We start from the raw sequence: 16,956 nt of genomic DNA, 5'->3' as shown, positions 1-16,956 counted from the left end.
AGCTTTTTATCGGTGGTTTGCTGGGCTCTCTGAGAGGGGTGGAGGAATTGAACCTGGCTCAGCTGAGCTGGCCATACACAAGGCAAACGCCCCACAGCTGTGCTATTGTGCAAAATGAAATAAAAATTTACATTTAGAAGTAAATGTGTTAAAAAGTCGTTTGGACAGCTGGGGCAGAATTGGTAGGTGGGAAGGCTTGGTACTGATCTTTTTCTTCTCATTTTATACTCTTTGTAAATAATTTCATTCTCTCCCCTATTCCTTTCATAATTTGATGATTATGCATGAAAAGCATCAGCTGAGTGGAGAAGCTTCCTTTTATGGAGAGAGATCTGGAAGTTACTCCAGTCTCTTCCTTTGGCCTAGAGCTTAGTTCCTTGGTTATACTTGGCTACAAGGAAGGGTATTGTTGTGTTAATAAAGCACTTCAAAACTCAGTTCTGAATCAGTCATGATTGCTTACAACATAAGACCAATTAAACTGTTATCTAGTTTTGGTTGGGTTACTGCATGCATCTGCTGGCAGTTGTGCAACGAGTAGTGGTTCTGCTGATCTTGGCTGGTGGACTGATTCCTTTAGAGACTGTCTCAGCTCTTCAACACAAGGTCACTTATCTTCTAACTGGCTTGTCTTTCACTCTGAAGGCATGGAAGGGTTCTAAGAGAATCCAGAAGTTCATAGGTCTCCAAGGCCCACATTTCATACTGGCACATAATAATTTCAGTCATTGTTTAGTAGTCACAACATCAAGAGACAAGTCCTGATTTCAGTGGAAGTGGAAAAAAAGATGACCTTTCCATGGAAGAAGCTGCAAAGCTGTGGCTATTGGAGAGAATGATAATTGGGAGCATTTTTGTAATTGATTGATTATAAGGAGACCTGGGAATTTATTATCTCTAATCAATAATTGGGGAAAGTACAGTGATCATGTACTCAGCGAGAATGCAAATAATTCTGTTATTAAAAGAAAGAAAAACGAATATTATGGATAATTTATAGTGCTGCTTCAGGAGGCAGTGTCTAGAAATTATTCATTTTCCCTAATTAGAGATTATAATCTCAATCTCATTATAGGTAACAATATTAACATTCTGGTGAAATTTTATCCTTACTGGGGCATAGATTTAATTTCTTAATTTTAACTTTGTTGACCTAGCAATTTAATCCTTGACTTGTAAAATTTAATCTACAAAATAAAAAACCTGAATTAGTCATCAACACTCTGGCAGTTTGACACACTGTGCTGTTTTTGGTGCCCAGGAAAGTAGAATTTATGAACATCTCTTTTTATATATAATTTAAATTTTTATATTAAAACTTACTTTTAACACAAATCCTTTTCTGTATTCTCTTTAACTATTAAAAAATTCCAAACAAAAAATAAACATTACCATTTTTCCAAAATCCAACAGCCCAATCTGAGCTGACAAGTACATCTGGCATTTTATTATACACACATGAGAATGTTGGGATTCTTTAATATGAACAAATGTTTTAGATTTAAATTAAAATGTATTTATGCTTGAATTTAAAATAGTCTCGGAGATTACTGCTTCTGGAGTTTTTCATCATAGCTTTTGAGTAACTGTCCACAAGCTGCTTTGATTTTAATTATTATAGTTTAAGTCACATGTTTATAATAGTGTTAATGTTTATAGTTTTGATGTATAGTTACCACACCTCATCACCACCAGCTGTTTTGATTTTAAATCAAGGTTACTTGGGAGATGTTTGGCAGGGAACAAAAAATCAGCTGCCAGAGTAAAGGATGGAGACAAATGTGGCCACAGTTCATGGCAGTGGCCATCTTCATTTATTTGACTGTCCCTAGTTTCAAGTGCAGACTTAAAACAAAATGAAGGATGCTATTGTATTACTTCAAGGCAATCTCTGCAGAGGCAGGCTGTGCCAGGCAAGTCTGACCTCTCTCTGCCCCTTTGTACTGTTCTCGCGCTATAGATTAAATAGAAGAATCTTGCATGGTGTTCTCTGTGCTCAGTGGTATCAGTGGCAAAGCATTTGTTTCTTTTCTGTTGCATAGCCACATACAATTTCTCAGGAGGGAGGTCTACATTTCCTATAAACCAGGATATAATTGCCAACCTGAACTCTGATCTTTAACCTAATTTTTAAAAGGATGAGAGGCAAATTCTGCATAGGAGGAGGGTTATAGGTCACCAGCTATAAAAGATGCTAGTGATTTTTTTTTTGTAACTACAACTGAAAACTCTGACTCTGTGAGTTCTAGAGCAGTTGAAATTGGCTTTCACACTGATTATGAGGCTATATAAACAAATAAAACAGAAGTGCTTGAATTATCTGCACTTCTCTGTGTGACTGGTTCTTTAAATTAAAACACATTTTCTTTCCTTTCTTCATTTTTTGGGCCACACACCTAGAGATATTTACTCCTGGCTCTGCACTCAGGAATTAATCCTGGTGGTCTTCGGGGACCATATGGGATGTTGGGGATTGAACTCAGGTTGGCCATGTGCAAGGCAAGCACTCTACCTTCTGTACTATCCTTCCAGCCCCACAAAACACAGCAAAAAAAAAAGGTTTTGGGGCTACATCCAGCAGTGCCCAGGGTTTACTTTTGACTATATACTCAGGTGTCACTAGTTTGATGGGATTTGGGGAGACCCATATGTGGTACCAGGGATTGAGCTGGGGTTGGCTTCATACAAGGCAAGCAACTTAACCTCTGTACTCTCTCCTGGACGTATTTTTTAAAAAATATTTTCTAAATAACTGATTTCATTTAAACCCTTCTAAAATCCAGAAATTTCCCATTACGATCATTCTCAAAAAGCATATAAAGCTTAAAGACCATTTACTTATAGCAAACAATCTTTACTTCAAGCCAGATTTGAAGACTGAAAGGAAGGCTGCAGTTGGTTTAAATCATTCACAGCCCTCCTGAATTATGGAATGAGTGCAGAAGGCTGGATGTGAAGCCACAGAGAGGGGCAAAAGTTGCTGAAATTGCAGAGTACTCACTTCCTCTAACAGAACTTCTGGGGCCAGAGAGATAGTACAATGATCAGGGTGCTTTCCTTGCATCTAGTTAACCCTGGTTCAATTCCTGACACCCCATATGTGTCCCCTGCACCCTGCCAGGAGTGATCCCTGAGTACAGACAGGAGTAAGCCTTAAATACCACCGGATTTGCCCCCAAAACAAACAAACAAAAAGAATTTCTGGACAAACACTGTTTTGGTTCCTAAAGTAAAAAAATTTGTCTGTATGTATATGTTCTAGGTCATACCCAGCGGTGCTCAGGGAATATACATATGTCGGGGTAGTTGGTATGCAAAGCAAGTAAGGGCCTTACTTCTGTACTATCTCTCTTGTCCCTAAAGTCAAACATTTCCATGGGCCAAATGGTGCTGTGTGGAATGCCTGTGACTTTGTGCTAAAATGTAGTTATAGATAGCATGAAAGCTCAAAGGACCTGTTGGGGCTTCCTGAAACATAGTGTGGTTTTTTTTTTTAACCTTACAACAGGAAAAGTCTTGGACAAACTTAAATAATGTGGTCACTCTATTTCACAGTCCTAATGCTCGTGGCAGAGTGTGGGAGTGAAAAGCACCTAGTAGAAAGGAAATGTTTCAGGCTCACGGGCCCAGTAAGTTCTCCAGGGGGAGCAAGGATGTAGGGCTATTACGAACTGTCTTCAGACATAAAGTCATTTTTTGAGTATCGACTGAAAATGATTCCAGATCTAGTGTAGCTTAAAATTATGTGGTATAGAATATAAGAAGGCCAAGCAGCTGAGATATCCTCTAAGGACCACTGTACAACTATTCCGAGTACAGGGTATGCCTATGTGGCTTAAGTGTGTCTATTCCATGTACTCACACACTTAAGGAGCCCCACAGAATGGATATTTTCTTTTCTTTCCCTTTTTTTTTTTTTTTTTTTGCTTTTTGGGTCACACCCGGTGATGCTCAGAGGTTACTCCTGGGCTCTGGCTCTGCACTCAGGAAATACTCCCGGCGGTGCTCAGGGGACCATATGGGATGCTGGGATTTGAATCCGGGTCAGCCACATGCAAGGCAAATGGCCTACCCACTGTGCTATCGCTCCAACCTCTAGAATGGATATTTTCACAACCATATAAATCACCCTGAAATAAAATAAATGGGAGGTCAGGATCGTCTGATAGATTTCTTTTTAGGGTACAATTTCAGCCATTCTTGGTATTAATGAGCATGCCTGAAGCACAAATTATTAGAAATATTTAAAAAGTGCTATACTTGATAATAATTAACAGTCCTACTAATTAAAGCATTGAGATCCAGAAGTTCAGGAGGCTTCCAAGTGACATGTTTCCTCATGTCACTCAATCAGTAATGTGGCTCCACTCAGCTGATCGCTGCCTAGTGGGGGATAGAAGCCAAGGCATGTGCTCTCCTGCTGAACCGCATCCCTGGTCCTGGCCCACAAAGCTTTTAACAGTTTTTCCACTTACTGAAGATGACAATCCCCCACCCCCCGCAATTAAACATGGTCTAACACCTTTACTCTAAGATTGAATTATTCTAATTTTTTCAGTATGATTTCATAGTAATGAGAAAGGTTTATGTGGCTTTGTAGCTGATGGCAAGGACTCTGGAATACACTGGAGGTAGAAACTTCACTTTAATACCTTGTTAAGTGAAGATAATTGCCTTAGTTCTTTCTGCTGCTATAATAATATACCGGACTATGCAGTTTATACATCAGAGAAATTTCTCTCACACAGTTCTGGAGGCTGGGGTCAGGGGATCAGGAAGGCTGAATTCTCATGAAGGCCTCTTCCAGGTTTTACACTGTTGACTTCTTGCTGTGTCCTCATATAACAGGGGTGAGGGGAGGGTTAAGGAGCTTTGAGGGTCTCTTTTATAAGGTCACTAAAACAAATCATGAAGGCTTTGACTCACAACCTACTTACCTACCAAAGGCCCCACCTCCTAATCCTGATCAGGATTTCAGCATGAGTGGGGGATAGGGGTATGGGTAGCGTTCAGTAGACTACAGTAATTTAAAGGGTTAAGCTGAGGTTTTATTAAGCAATTTATGGTCTGGGTACACACAGTACATTCTGAATAAACACTTCTTTCTGTTTCTTCCCAACTTCTAAAACACTGTTCCCGGACAAACTTCCAGGTTTAATTGAGAATAAGAAAAAAAAGATCAATTCTGCATTTGCTACTTTCACGGATTTCTGTAGAAACACAGGTGAAAAATGTTTTGCTTATTTGCAATTTTATGGCAAATTAAGGCCACTACCTTTGGAGTGACTGGAAATACAATATTTTTCGAACTATTTTCTTAATGACTCATGGTTCTGCTGCACAATCAAGAACTGCCAGTATTTTATCAACAAAGTAACATTCTAAGTACCAATAACTGGTATGGGAAATTACTGTTATTAGGTCAAAAAATAATTCCCATGATTTTTAGGTAACTAGTTTTCTGTGTTTTTACACATCTCCCCCCACCCTGACACACACCTTTCTTTTAGGGGGTGTGTGGAGGGGGCACCTATGAGCAGCCCAGGTGGCCCGAGAACCGCTCTCAACTATTTTTGGCTGGTGCTCAATGAGTAGGCTGAGGTGCTGCTGGGGAGGTTTACCCAGGTGATGCTGGTAGTGCTCAGGAACTTCTAGGTCTAAATCAAGCTAAGGTGGGGTGTAGGTGGTGGGCAGGGATTGTCCTGTTGGAAACTGAACTTGAGTGGTAACATTCAAGAAACCCTAAGTCCAATTGCCTTGCCTACAACACCCCCCTGCCAAACTTATCTTAAAAAACTTAATTGGAATTGGATAATCTGTTTTGACAAGTAGAATGTCATCATTTGAATTTAGACTGAAGAGACACAACTATGATTTTGATAGTTTCTCTGGCTTTCACATTCTGAGGAAGGGTACATATGTCACTAATATTCAGAGTTCATAAAAATGGGTGATACCTTTTATAGATGTCTCATTATGAAGTTGGTATAATACCTTAAAGTGGCACTAGAAAGTAAACAGATTCATGATAGGGTTTCCTACTAATGTCTAACCCCAAGTTAAGACACATTTAAAGAAATCTTAAGTACAACGATATAGGAGATATAGCTGTAATGTACTGCAGATAGATTATTTAAATTTGTGTATAATGGAGCTGACATTTTACTTATTTTGGTTTTGGTCACACCCAGTGGGGCTCAGAACTTACTCCTGATCCTGTGCTCAGAGATCACTCCTGGCAGGACTTGAGGGACCACATCAGATCTGAGGATCGAACTCCGGTCAACCTTGTGCAAGGCAAATGCCCTACTACTGTTGTCCCTAGGGCGGGAATATTTTAAAAGGCAGTCTGAATTTAAACACTATCTATAGGTAGGGCCAGACAGATAGTACAGGGATTAAGGCAATTGCCTTGCATTTGTTGCCTGACCCTAATTTGATCCCCAACACCATATATATCCTGAGCACCACCAGGAATGATCTCTGAGCACAAAACATCATGGGTGGCCAAAATACCACCCCCCCAAATAAACATTATCTATAAAAATAAATATTAAAATCATGGATCTGGTTTATTTAATGAGTTAAAAGTAAAAATATTGTTCAACAAAGTTGCATATTAAAACAGTGCTTTTAGGGCTGAAAACACAAATCTAGAAAATTAAAATAAAACAAAAGCACTATGGTAAGAAAGTCTGCAAAAAAGAAAACACTTTGGGTTATTTTCTAAAAATAAGGCTTATGTGAAGTATTTTTATTTTGAAGGAAGAGATGTTAGAGTCAGAGGAAAAAATACAGGGTTTAGAAGCCTGTCCTTCATGTGGTGGGCCCTGGTTAGAATCCCTGGTACTATATATTGGCTCTTGAGCACCTCCATACCTGAGCACAGAGTCAGGAATAGCCTTGGAGTACTGCTGGGTACCTTCAAACAGAACAAAATCAAGAGATGTAAAGCAAATTATCCAAATCTTCACCAGTCTATGGTGGTCTATATCAGGGATTAGCAAACCATAATGCATGGGCAAAATGTATTTCAGTTACTATACTGGTAATGTTTTATTGGAACACAGCAATGCCCATTCATCTGGACCACATGATCTTTCTGTTATAGCTACAAGTTTTGAGTAACTGCAATAGCAAGAAAATGGTGTTCTAATACGTTTGTAAGTATTTTCAAATAAAATGAGTGGGAAGGTTATTAAAAGAGAAAAAAAAACGTCGAGGGAAATAGCTCAAGGGGCTGAGTGTACCCTCAGCATGCAGGAGTCCCAAGTTAGACCTTGGGCAGTACATGACCCCCAAAGCACTATGCTAGGGGTAACTCTTGCACACAAAACAAAGGTTTGAAAGTAACCCTAGGCATTGTGGTTTAAAAGTAACAGTTCATTATTGAAACTGATAATTTTAGAATATGTTTCTCCACATGAAAACCACAAAAACATAATCTTTTGAATTAGGTATTTAAAATTTGATTCAGAAATATTTCGAGATGAATAACTTACAATATTTGTAAATTCTACTTACATAGCAGTTAAGCTGTTTCTTAAATGAGACCAAGCTATATGGCAAGCTTGCAACAGTGGAATTACTGGAAGGCAGGAGTTTCTAATATGCTTTGTAACACAAAGAAGGCTGAATATTAACCAGTATCTCAGTGTGTTTTTCAAGTTTCTTCTGTCTCCTATAGCTAAAATAGCCCAAAGGCCAAAGGAGACATATATGTGTGTATATATATATCTTTGCCACTGAAAGTGCTGAACATGACTGACACAGCTGAATTGATCTCTTCCACAAGAAATATTAAAAGAAAAAAATCAAGAATAAAACGTAAGGGCAATCACTGTAATGCTTTTTTTCCCACTGTAACAATTTTAAAAGTAAAACGAAGAGAAAATTTAAAAGTGATCAAATACTCAAACACAATGACCATACTTCACTTGCAGTAAAAGGTTAGTTCTCAGGTCACATGTATGTGAAATAACAGTGATTTGAAACAACCATAAAATTACCAGGCTACTGGTAGCTGGAAAAATAGCACATAGTAAGCAACTCAATACTAAGAAATATTAGAGGTCTGAGATAAAAATACATTTGAATCTGTAATTAAATTCGATAAGTCTTGTTGTAGGTAGTGCCCACCTGGCCACCAGGATAGAGAGTACTGAGTTACCACAAGTGTATTTATCAGCCACAGTGATTTATTGAGTGCTTTAATAATACAAGTGTACATCAACTGATCCACAGTCAAAAGTGGCAGGTCCCTAAGAAATTTACAAACACTTTAAGTAAATCAAAATACATATTATTTTGTTCAACCCAACAGTCTTCTGTACAGGGGACAGAAGACCAGTGATAAACAGAGTCTCAGTATGCACAGTGATTCTGATTGAAGCTTTTGTACAAAAACTTGTTCCCAGTAGCATGCACCCGCCAATAAAGACTTCAGTACAAAAAATTAATCCTAAGCACTACATTTAAGTAGAAATGAGATATAATTCAGAACGTGTGTTTTCCCAAAGATCACATAAAAGGAAAAATAATCAAAATGAAACAAAGACTGAAAACCAAAAACCACACAGTAATACATGGCTTTGTAAAGAAAGCTCTTACTATTACAGATCCAACATTTTTTGCACTGAAAACAAAAATTCTCATCCATGTTGTAATGGGAAAAATACCCCCAATCTTTCAAGTTAACAGAAATCAAAAGGGAATAAAACAGGAGGGGGTAGGGAGAGAGGAAAGGGAGGAAAGGTGGAAGGAAGTAGGAGATGGATGACATATCATCACAAAATGGTTCAAAATTTAATAAAAATAAGAAAATAAGAACCGAGGTCCAGAGGGGTGGGCAGGGTTACTGATGCACTTGGTGAATGTGCTTGCACAGGTCTGGCAGGGTGGTAGGAACAGGCCCCTATGTGGCATACCGCTTGGTCCACTGTCTGGCCATCCGGTCGTGCTCCGCTCTGTTGGTCATGTACTGGGTAGCAATGCTGCCTACCAGAGGGTCAGCTGGAAGGGAAGCAGAATTTCGAATCAGGAAATACCGGCACATCTTCCTCTTACAAAGTTGCAGAAGAGAATCATGGAAGCTGGCCCTTATTTAAGAAGGTGGGTGGGGGCGAGGTGTGGATGCTGCTACTGCTCTAATCTGGAACCATGATGTTATTTCAGCTTCGACCGAAAAATTACCTCGCCCATGAATCACATTTCATATCAGTTTCCTGAAAGTCATCTAATTGAGCTTTTCCTGATACCTCTTGTCATATTTCTCGGCAAGTTATTATCCTTTCTCCTTGCCAGCTGCACACCTTTTACTCTTTTCCCCCTGTTTTCAAGTAGCTATTTCACTGAGAAAATGCTGGAGGGCTGTGGGATTCCAGAAGCCTTCATGAGATCTCTTTGGAAGAAGTTTGGCTAGCTGGCTAGCTACTTTCAAGCCCCTTCTAACGTGAGCATGGCAGGAGCCTTCACTGAACATAGCCAAGTAGGGCTATTAGTGAGGCCCAATAGTAGGTAACAGTCTATTTCTTTCTTCAGATCTGGGAATATAAAAATCCTACATAGAGTATTATTACACTAATACTTATTGAGGGCAAAAATAGTGAAATTCACTGATTTATCGTTTTCTAAAACTTTGACATACTTACCACATAAATTTCTGAGGGAGCTGACCCATGAGGAAACTGAATGATAAAGAGGGTGAGTCACTTGCCTGACACTGAGCAAGGGGTGGAGTCTGCACAGCCCTGAGCTTGAGTCTGGCCCTAACTATGGCCTTGTGCAGAAACAGTTTCCTCCCCATAGAGGATCAGCGATGAAGTTATTTAGGTTTCTAGAACTCCCAGAGTCTATCCCTTTCCCTCTATTCTCTAATTTCATTGCTTCCCTATCTTCAGTTCCCATCTTTTTGGCAGTGAGTATTTAAGTATATTAGAGCAGGTAGTAAGAAGGAACCTATAAGGAAAAGAGAAAAATCAGCAAAGGGTAATGCTAAATATGACAAAAGAAAAAAAAAGCTAAGGAATATGGAAGTGTTCCTACTGGCTAATGCCACCTGTGATTTGAGAACATCCTGAGTCTTGAACTTAGTAAAGATATTCATGGCCATATGTCCTCATTTTTAAATACATAATTACACACCATCTTTTAATGGCCTGTTGATGTATTAGAAATGTCTTTGAGGGCTGATAGCTGAGATCAGCACCAGGAGGATTACTCCATAGCTTAGTGGCCAGTCGGGCATTCTAGAGGAAAGGGCAGCTCAGACAGAGAAGGGAACACCAAATAAAGGGTGTTTGGAGGATCCTCAGGAGGGGAGATACATGTCGAAAGTGGACTATGGACTGAACATGTTTGCCACTCAATGCCTCTTTTGCAGACCACAACACCCAAAAGGAAAGAGAGAACACAGGAGATTGCCCTGCCACAGAGGCAGGGGGGGATGGGGGGATGGGAGTGGGGGGATATTATCCATGGTGGTAGAAAATGGGCACTGGTGGAGGGATGGGTATCTGATCATTGTATAATCAAACCCAAGCACAAAAAATTGTAAATCTACAACTGTACCTCATGGTGTTTCACTAATAAAAAAAAATTAAAAAAAAAAAAGAAATGTCTTTGAGGGCTGGGGAGGGAGCAAGGGTTCTGGGGCTTGTGCATGCCGCCGATCATAGTCTGAGGTCCTCCAGTCACTGCCAGGAATGGTCCAGCCCCAATCTGAGAACCCCTACCCCCGGCCCCAGCCACCAAAACAAGAGAATTTTTCAAAGTCTCCCCCACAAGACCTTGTTTAAAATAGGAAAAAAAATCTTGCTCAAGGTTTCTTGGACTCGAAATGTTTATTATAATTATTTTAGGGATATATAAAGTTTCTTACATCCACTTTTTATTGCAAAGAATAGATTATTTAGAATACAGGTCTGTAAAGAACTTTTGCATTTTACTTAGCTCCAGTTTCCCCAGCTTCACTTTGTCCAATGCTGAAAATATAAACTATCACTTAAAAAACAGTCCAGTCAGGGGTCACGAAGATTTCAATCAAGTAATATCAAAAACAGATACAAAATACCTGGGAACTGGTAAGACACTTGAAACACGGAAGGACCCAACTATATTTCCTAATTTACTGATTAAGGTAAAAGCCTTAATGTCAGCAGAATATTAGTCACGCTAATACCCTTCAAACAGAACCCTCACTCTGTGGGAAATTGCTGGGAACAGGCAGGTCTGTTGTTCCTGTTCCGGGTGATAAATGAAAGACGGAGCAGAAGCAACTGGGTGGGGATTTTAGCAGGGGCACAATAACTGGGAGTTAAAAAAAATGCAGAGGAAATTAACATGCATGATTCAAAAAAGGTTTTTCTTTGTTGGTATGGTTAGACAATTAACAGTGAATTTCTTATAATTTTTCAAGTTTTGATTTTTGAAAAAATATTTTTCCGACTGTAATAAAGAGAAAATGTTAAACCTTAGTAGGTATCAATTTATTTTTAAAAATTTTTTTAAGTAGGTATCAATTTAAATAGCTATATAAAGATAGTTTTCTTGGGAGTTAGAGTGACATAAAAGATTAGGAATATAGTGTTGGTGTGAATGCCCAGAAATAAATTATACATCCTTTCACTGGAGGACAATTTAGCAAGATTAACCAATGTGCATTGTCTGTTTTCTCTGTTCTACTGGATGCAGAGGATTATACCCTCCAGATGTACTCAACACATACTTAAAGATTTATACAAGACTTCAATATTAGTTTGAAAAAGCCAAATATAATCTAAATGTGCATCAGTAGGGGGATGAAAAAATGCCCTGTAGTTATTAAAAATGAGCTTGAATATCTTATATGCTGTCTTAGAGCTGTAGCATATTGTTACTGAGAAAAAGGCATGCTGTAGAATGTTTATCATGTAATTTTCATTTATTAAATTTATCCCCTTATTTATTAAATATAAATATAATGAAAAAGGGTAAGTATGAAATATCAAGGCTTTAACTGATGTTACCTCAAAATAGAAGGGATGTTGAAATGGAAGACTTTGGAGGAAAAAAAAAAGTATTTATCACTAATTAATTTTCTTTTTGGTTTCTTTTTGGTTTTTTTTTTTTGGCCATACCCAGTGGTGCTCAGGATTTATTCCTGGCTTTATGCTCAGAGATCAGGGCTGGGGCACCATATAGGTTGCCAGGGACTGAACTCAGGTTGGCTGCATGCAAGGCAAATATCCTACCTGCTCCAACACTATAAATAGATTCATTATTATTTGAACTTATTATAATGAGCAGCTATTATTTTTATTAAATTTTATAAAACAATTAAACTAGGTTAGTCCAAACCAGGAAGAAAAGTTCCATGAAAGAAATAAAAGTGATCTATTATTCAGCATTTCAAGACCCATGCAAAGCCTCAAATGACTTGGTGGGTAGGCAAAGAACAGTACTAATCTCAACTATAAAAGAACAGCTGGAGAAATAGTAGTTTACAGCCTTTAAGTGTCCAAAAAACATCAACGTGCACTACAAATTCCCATAATAAAAATCCACTCAGTTTACAAGAAGGAGAAAAGCAAAACAAAGCTGTTGGAATCACCATCAAGACCCCATCTCTGACTGGCTAATAATTCATATGTAGAGGAAAAACAACATATAAAGCTAATGCTACACTCACCTGCTTTATGGAATAACTGCTACTGATGGCTATTTTTATATATGCTTTATCTCCTTGTTTGCTGTTCTACTATCAAACTGTTTTTCCACATTGTAAATATGAATTAACAAGAGGAATCCAGAGAGGACTGGCAGAGTCTCACAATGGTGAGAAATTAGCATTAATTTTCTAATTCATGGACTTAGTAGGTATTTAGTAAGCATCTGTTTAATGAATCAATTTGTGAACTTCAGTCATTGAAATATGTGGAATAAATAAGAAGGCAATATTCTCAGAGCAGTAAGAAGTATGAACAGACTAAATAGAAATCAGGCATATAAGACTACTGGAACCCCCCCGAAAGACATTTTTTTTTCTTTCTTTCAGGCCACACCTGGCAGTACTCAGGCCTTATTTTTGACTCTGCTCAGGAATCACTTCTGGAGGGGGCAATTGGTTTCACACAAGGAAAGCACCTTACATGCTGTACTATATCTCTGTCATCCTGGAGACTTTTTTAAAAAATTGAATCACCATGAGCTACAGTTACAAAGCTTACATGTTTCAGTCATACAATGATCGAGCACCCATCCCTCCACCAGTGTAGATTTTTCACCACCAATGTTTCCATCCCTCCCCTCCCCTTGCCTCTATGGCAGTTTCCCTTTTACTCTCTGTCTACTTTTGGCCATTATGGTTTGCAATACAGATATTGAGAGAGAATCATGTCTATTTTCAGCACATATCTCCCATCCTGAGCAATCCCTCCAACCATCATTGACTTAGTGATCCCTTTTCTATCCCAGCTGCCTTCTCCCCCAGCTCATGAGGCAGGCTTCCAACTATGGAACAATCTTCCTGGTTTGGAGACATTTTTAAGAAGACTCTTTGCTTGCTTTAAATGCTGCAAAATAAACAGAGGTCTGATATACACAAAAAGCAGAAGCATAGAAGAAAAGAAAGCATACACTTTGAGATGGAGAGCACTCAAAGAGTCTTAATGAAGAAACTGTGTATCATTCATTCTAGTTAAAATATGAGGAGTTGGGTAGAAAGATTAAGACTGGATCACAGAAAATGTTGGGAGCCATGTTGAGAACTTTGGGTTTCATTGGAAGACTTTGGCTTCAAAAGAAACAATCAGATTTGTTTTTAAGAATGCATATGAACACTTATTTGCCCATTTTCATTTTGAAAATAGAAATTCTGCATGTGCCTGACAAAGTGAGATGGAAAAGCAGTTGTCACAGTGAGAAAACTGTTGGAGTAAAAAAGATCTTATTGTTGTTTCTGACAGAAAAGGGCTCTGTAACAAACAAAGGCTTCCTCGAGCACATCCAGGGATTGTGTTGAAGTAGTGAATGAGTGTAAACACACTAAAGGGTTGAGGAGAAAGCTGAAGTGGTAGAACTCATACTCAGCAAGAGTTCAATCTCAAGTACCACATGACCTTGTTGAGTACTGCTAGGTACAGCCCTAGAGACCTCGTGAGCATTGAGGAACCAAATTCTGCTGGGAGTGACCCCTACTGAAGATGGAGAAATAAAAATTTGAGGGCAAGAATAATAAGTATGCTTAGAGAAAGTATTTTCTTAAGCTCTGTACAGGGCTTCAGTTTGTGGGAGTGCATTTGATCACATCATCACAGGTCAAATCTTTAAGGTCTACGGCTGGGAGAAGTTACAGGGGTTGTGGTAAACCAAGGAACTACCTGCTCCGCCCTGCTCACTTCCCTATGCACCACCAGACATAGCCCTACGGACCCCCCAAACACCAAGGGTTTGGGTCTGGAGGCTCCCAGAGCACTATAGGGCGGCCCTTGACTGAATCCTTGGGCCCCTGCACTCACTCACCAGACTGGTTGGCCACACTGTCACTTGGTAGTGGCCCCTAAGCACCTCTCCTCACAAAAAAACCCAAAACAAAACGAAACAAAAAACCCTAACTCTAAGTCTTGGAACTAAGGAATTCATTGCTTTTTCTATTAGAGAAAAAGTAAAGCTGACTGATCTGATAGCTAAATCTACAATAATGTAATCCATATTAGCACAGAGCACCCTCCAACACCCAATTCATTACAGTTGGGTGAAAACATGCATTTAAGAACCGCGAAAGTGCACAGGGACCATCTCACGGCTGAAAAATATATTTGTATATCATAGTGACAACAAAAAAAATAAAACTGTCATAGGCTGTTCACTGTTTTTAATACTGGCTGTTCAGTATTTAATCACAATGAATTCAACACATTTCTACAGATAATGCCATTTGAGTATTATGTGTGGAGAAAATATTTTCTCTCAGTACACCATTTATCCCTAAATCTAGTTTATAATGTATCTTGCCTTATAAAAACAGGACATTTAATTAATCATATAAGTGATTCTTTATTATTTCTGGTTTGATGTCAAGCTCCTTAACAAAGTCTTTCTCCATTTACTCACTATATCAGAAATATTCTATATTTATGTATACCATGTGAAATGTTTGCTTTATCACAGAGAAGACAGTTATACATATATAGATCTGATTCTGCCCTTGAGTTTCTAATTTCTTTTTTGTATATATTTTCCTGCTGTTCTCAATATATCTTTGGCCTATGTTCTGCTAGGTTAAATCTCTGTTTATTTACTTGAATAAAATTTTATTTGAAGAATACTAATCTTGATGAGGTTAGGACTTAGAGCAATTAAAGATATATATTCCCAGGACACGGAAATCTCACATCTCTTTGAGGAATGTTATCAAGATTTACAACTTCTTAATTCCTCTATATCTACTAATTAAATTTTGAGTGAGTAGGACAAAGTGAGGGTTCTGTATCTTGGAATATGCGTAACCAGACCACCAATTAACTAAATCAGATGTGTGTGTGTGTGTGTGTGTGTGTGTGTGTGTAAGACACACACAGACAGAGACAGAGATAGAGACAGAGGGAGAGAGAGATTCATAGAAATGATTTAGAGAGATAATGATCATGTTCATGACTGAAATCAAATGGCAGACACTATCAAACCTCATATAAATTTGAGAATGCTACACATGTCTTAAAAAATATGTTGTTACTCTATAATTAATTAAACAGGAATGTAAAAAGAGATACTGAATACTCAAAACTCTAAACACTCACTATCATCCTGAGAACTTAGTAAGAGAAGATGAATTACTCCAACAGTCCCAGGAGTCTAATATAAAGCACAGGATAGGACAGAAAGGAGGTATGTGGGCATAGGGAGTTCTTGTGGTGGAGGATGGTGTGTGGGAGGTGGTGTAGCTATTTCTTAACTTCACCCACCATGGCAAAAGTAGGAAAATGATTTTTTCCCTCTTAAAGTCATGAAAGAAGGCTGTGGAGAGATTGTTGAAGAAGTTCTGGAGGTGCTTGTAAGAAGATGATGCTGGAGTGGCTCTCTTGACTGGAGATGAGGAAATTGACCTGATCATTTGCATTCTGACTAAGCAGCTAGACCTCAACAAGGAAGCAATATATGTTGTCCTCGTTAGCTCATCAATGTCTAATTAAGAAGACAGTTCTCAAAGGAGGAGATTCCAGTAGCTAAGAAGTTTTTTTAGGAAAATGTTGTGTGGAAGGGAAAATATTTGGGAACCATATTGTCAAATAATTTTTAAGAATTTAAATAATAATTATTTAAAAAATTAAATTATATATAAATTTACTTTACTTCACTTGTATCACTTGTTATCTCGTTGATTACTGATGTGCTTGAGCGGGCACCAGTAATGTCTCCATTCGTCCCAGTCGTGTTCTAGTGTAGCCCAGTGGCATCTGCTTGCTCCAGGAACACGAAGAGCCTCAAACTGTTAGTTCAGGGTCTTGATGAAGAAATCTGACCATTTCGTAGGTGGGCGGCCAGGCGTTCTTTTGATGTCCTGTGGAATCCAGTTGGTAATAGTCCAGCGGTCATCTCCGAATTGCATTATATGTCCAGCCCATCTGATTTTCGACGCCTTGGCAAACGAGATAGCGTCCCTGATTCTCAATCGTCGAAGAAGGTCAGAACTCGGGATTCCTTCTCTCACTTGGGTGAAACGTGATACTTCAAGCATAGCTCTTTCCATTCCACTTTGGGAGACCCGAATAGCATTCTTATCCTGTTTTCGTAGGGCCCAGGTCTCTGAGGTGTATGTTAGTGCAGGAAGAATGGTGGAGTCGAAAAGATGTGCCTGGAGCTGGAGGTTCTTTGTCCTCTTAACAACTTCTTTGATGCTCTTGAAGGCGTTCCACATCACTTTCTTCCTCCTGCACAGCTCAGGTGCTCAGGTGTTCATTATGTTGAGTTCTCAACCTA

At 38.7% G+C, this 16,956-nt stretch overlaps 1 protein-coding gene across 1 annotated transcript in view; it reads right to left on the bottom strand.

Moving 5' to 3' along the window:
• Positions 1 to 8,176: 8,176 nt before the first annotated feature.
• LOC130037726 (ubiquitin-conjugating enzyme E2 E2) overlaps positions 8,177 to 16,956 on the bottom strand; it is a 363,445-nt gene continuing 354,665 nt past the window's right edge. The window contains exon 6 of the mRNA XM_056129644.1: positions 8,177 to 9,012. Within this exon, the coding sequence (XP_055985619.1) occupies positions 8,915 to 9,012 (98 nt within the window). The 3' untranslated portion in view covers positions 8,177 to 8,914. The remainder of the gene's footprint in view (positions 9,013 to 16,956) is intronic.

The sequence above is a fragment of the Sorex fumeus genome, unplaced genomic scaffold, assembly GCF_029834395.1.
Source record: "Sorex fumeus unplaced genomic scaffold, SorFum_2.1 ptg000072l, whole genome shotgun sequence".
Lineage (NCBI taxonomy): Eukaryota > Metazoa > Chordata > Mammalia > Eulipotyphla > Soricidae > Sorex > Sorex fumeus.
The sequence above is the reverse complement of the archived record's forward strand: the minus strand, read 5'-3'. Positions and strand labels throughout refer to the sequence as shown.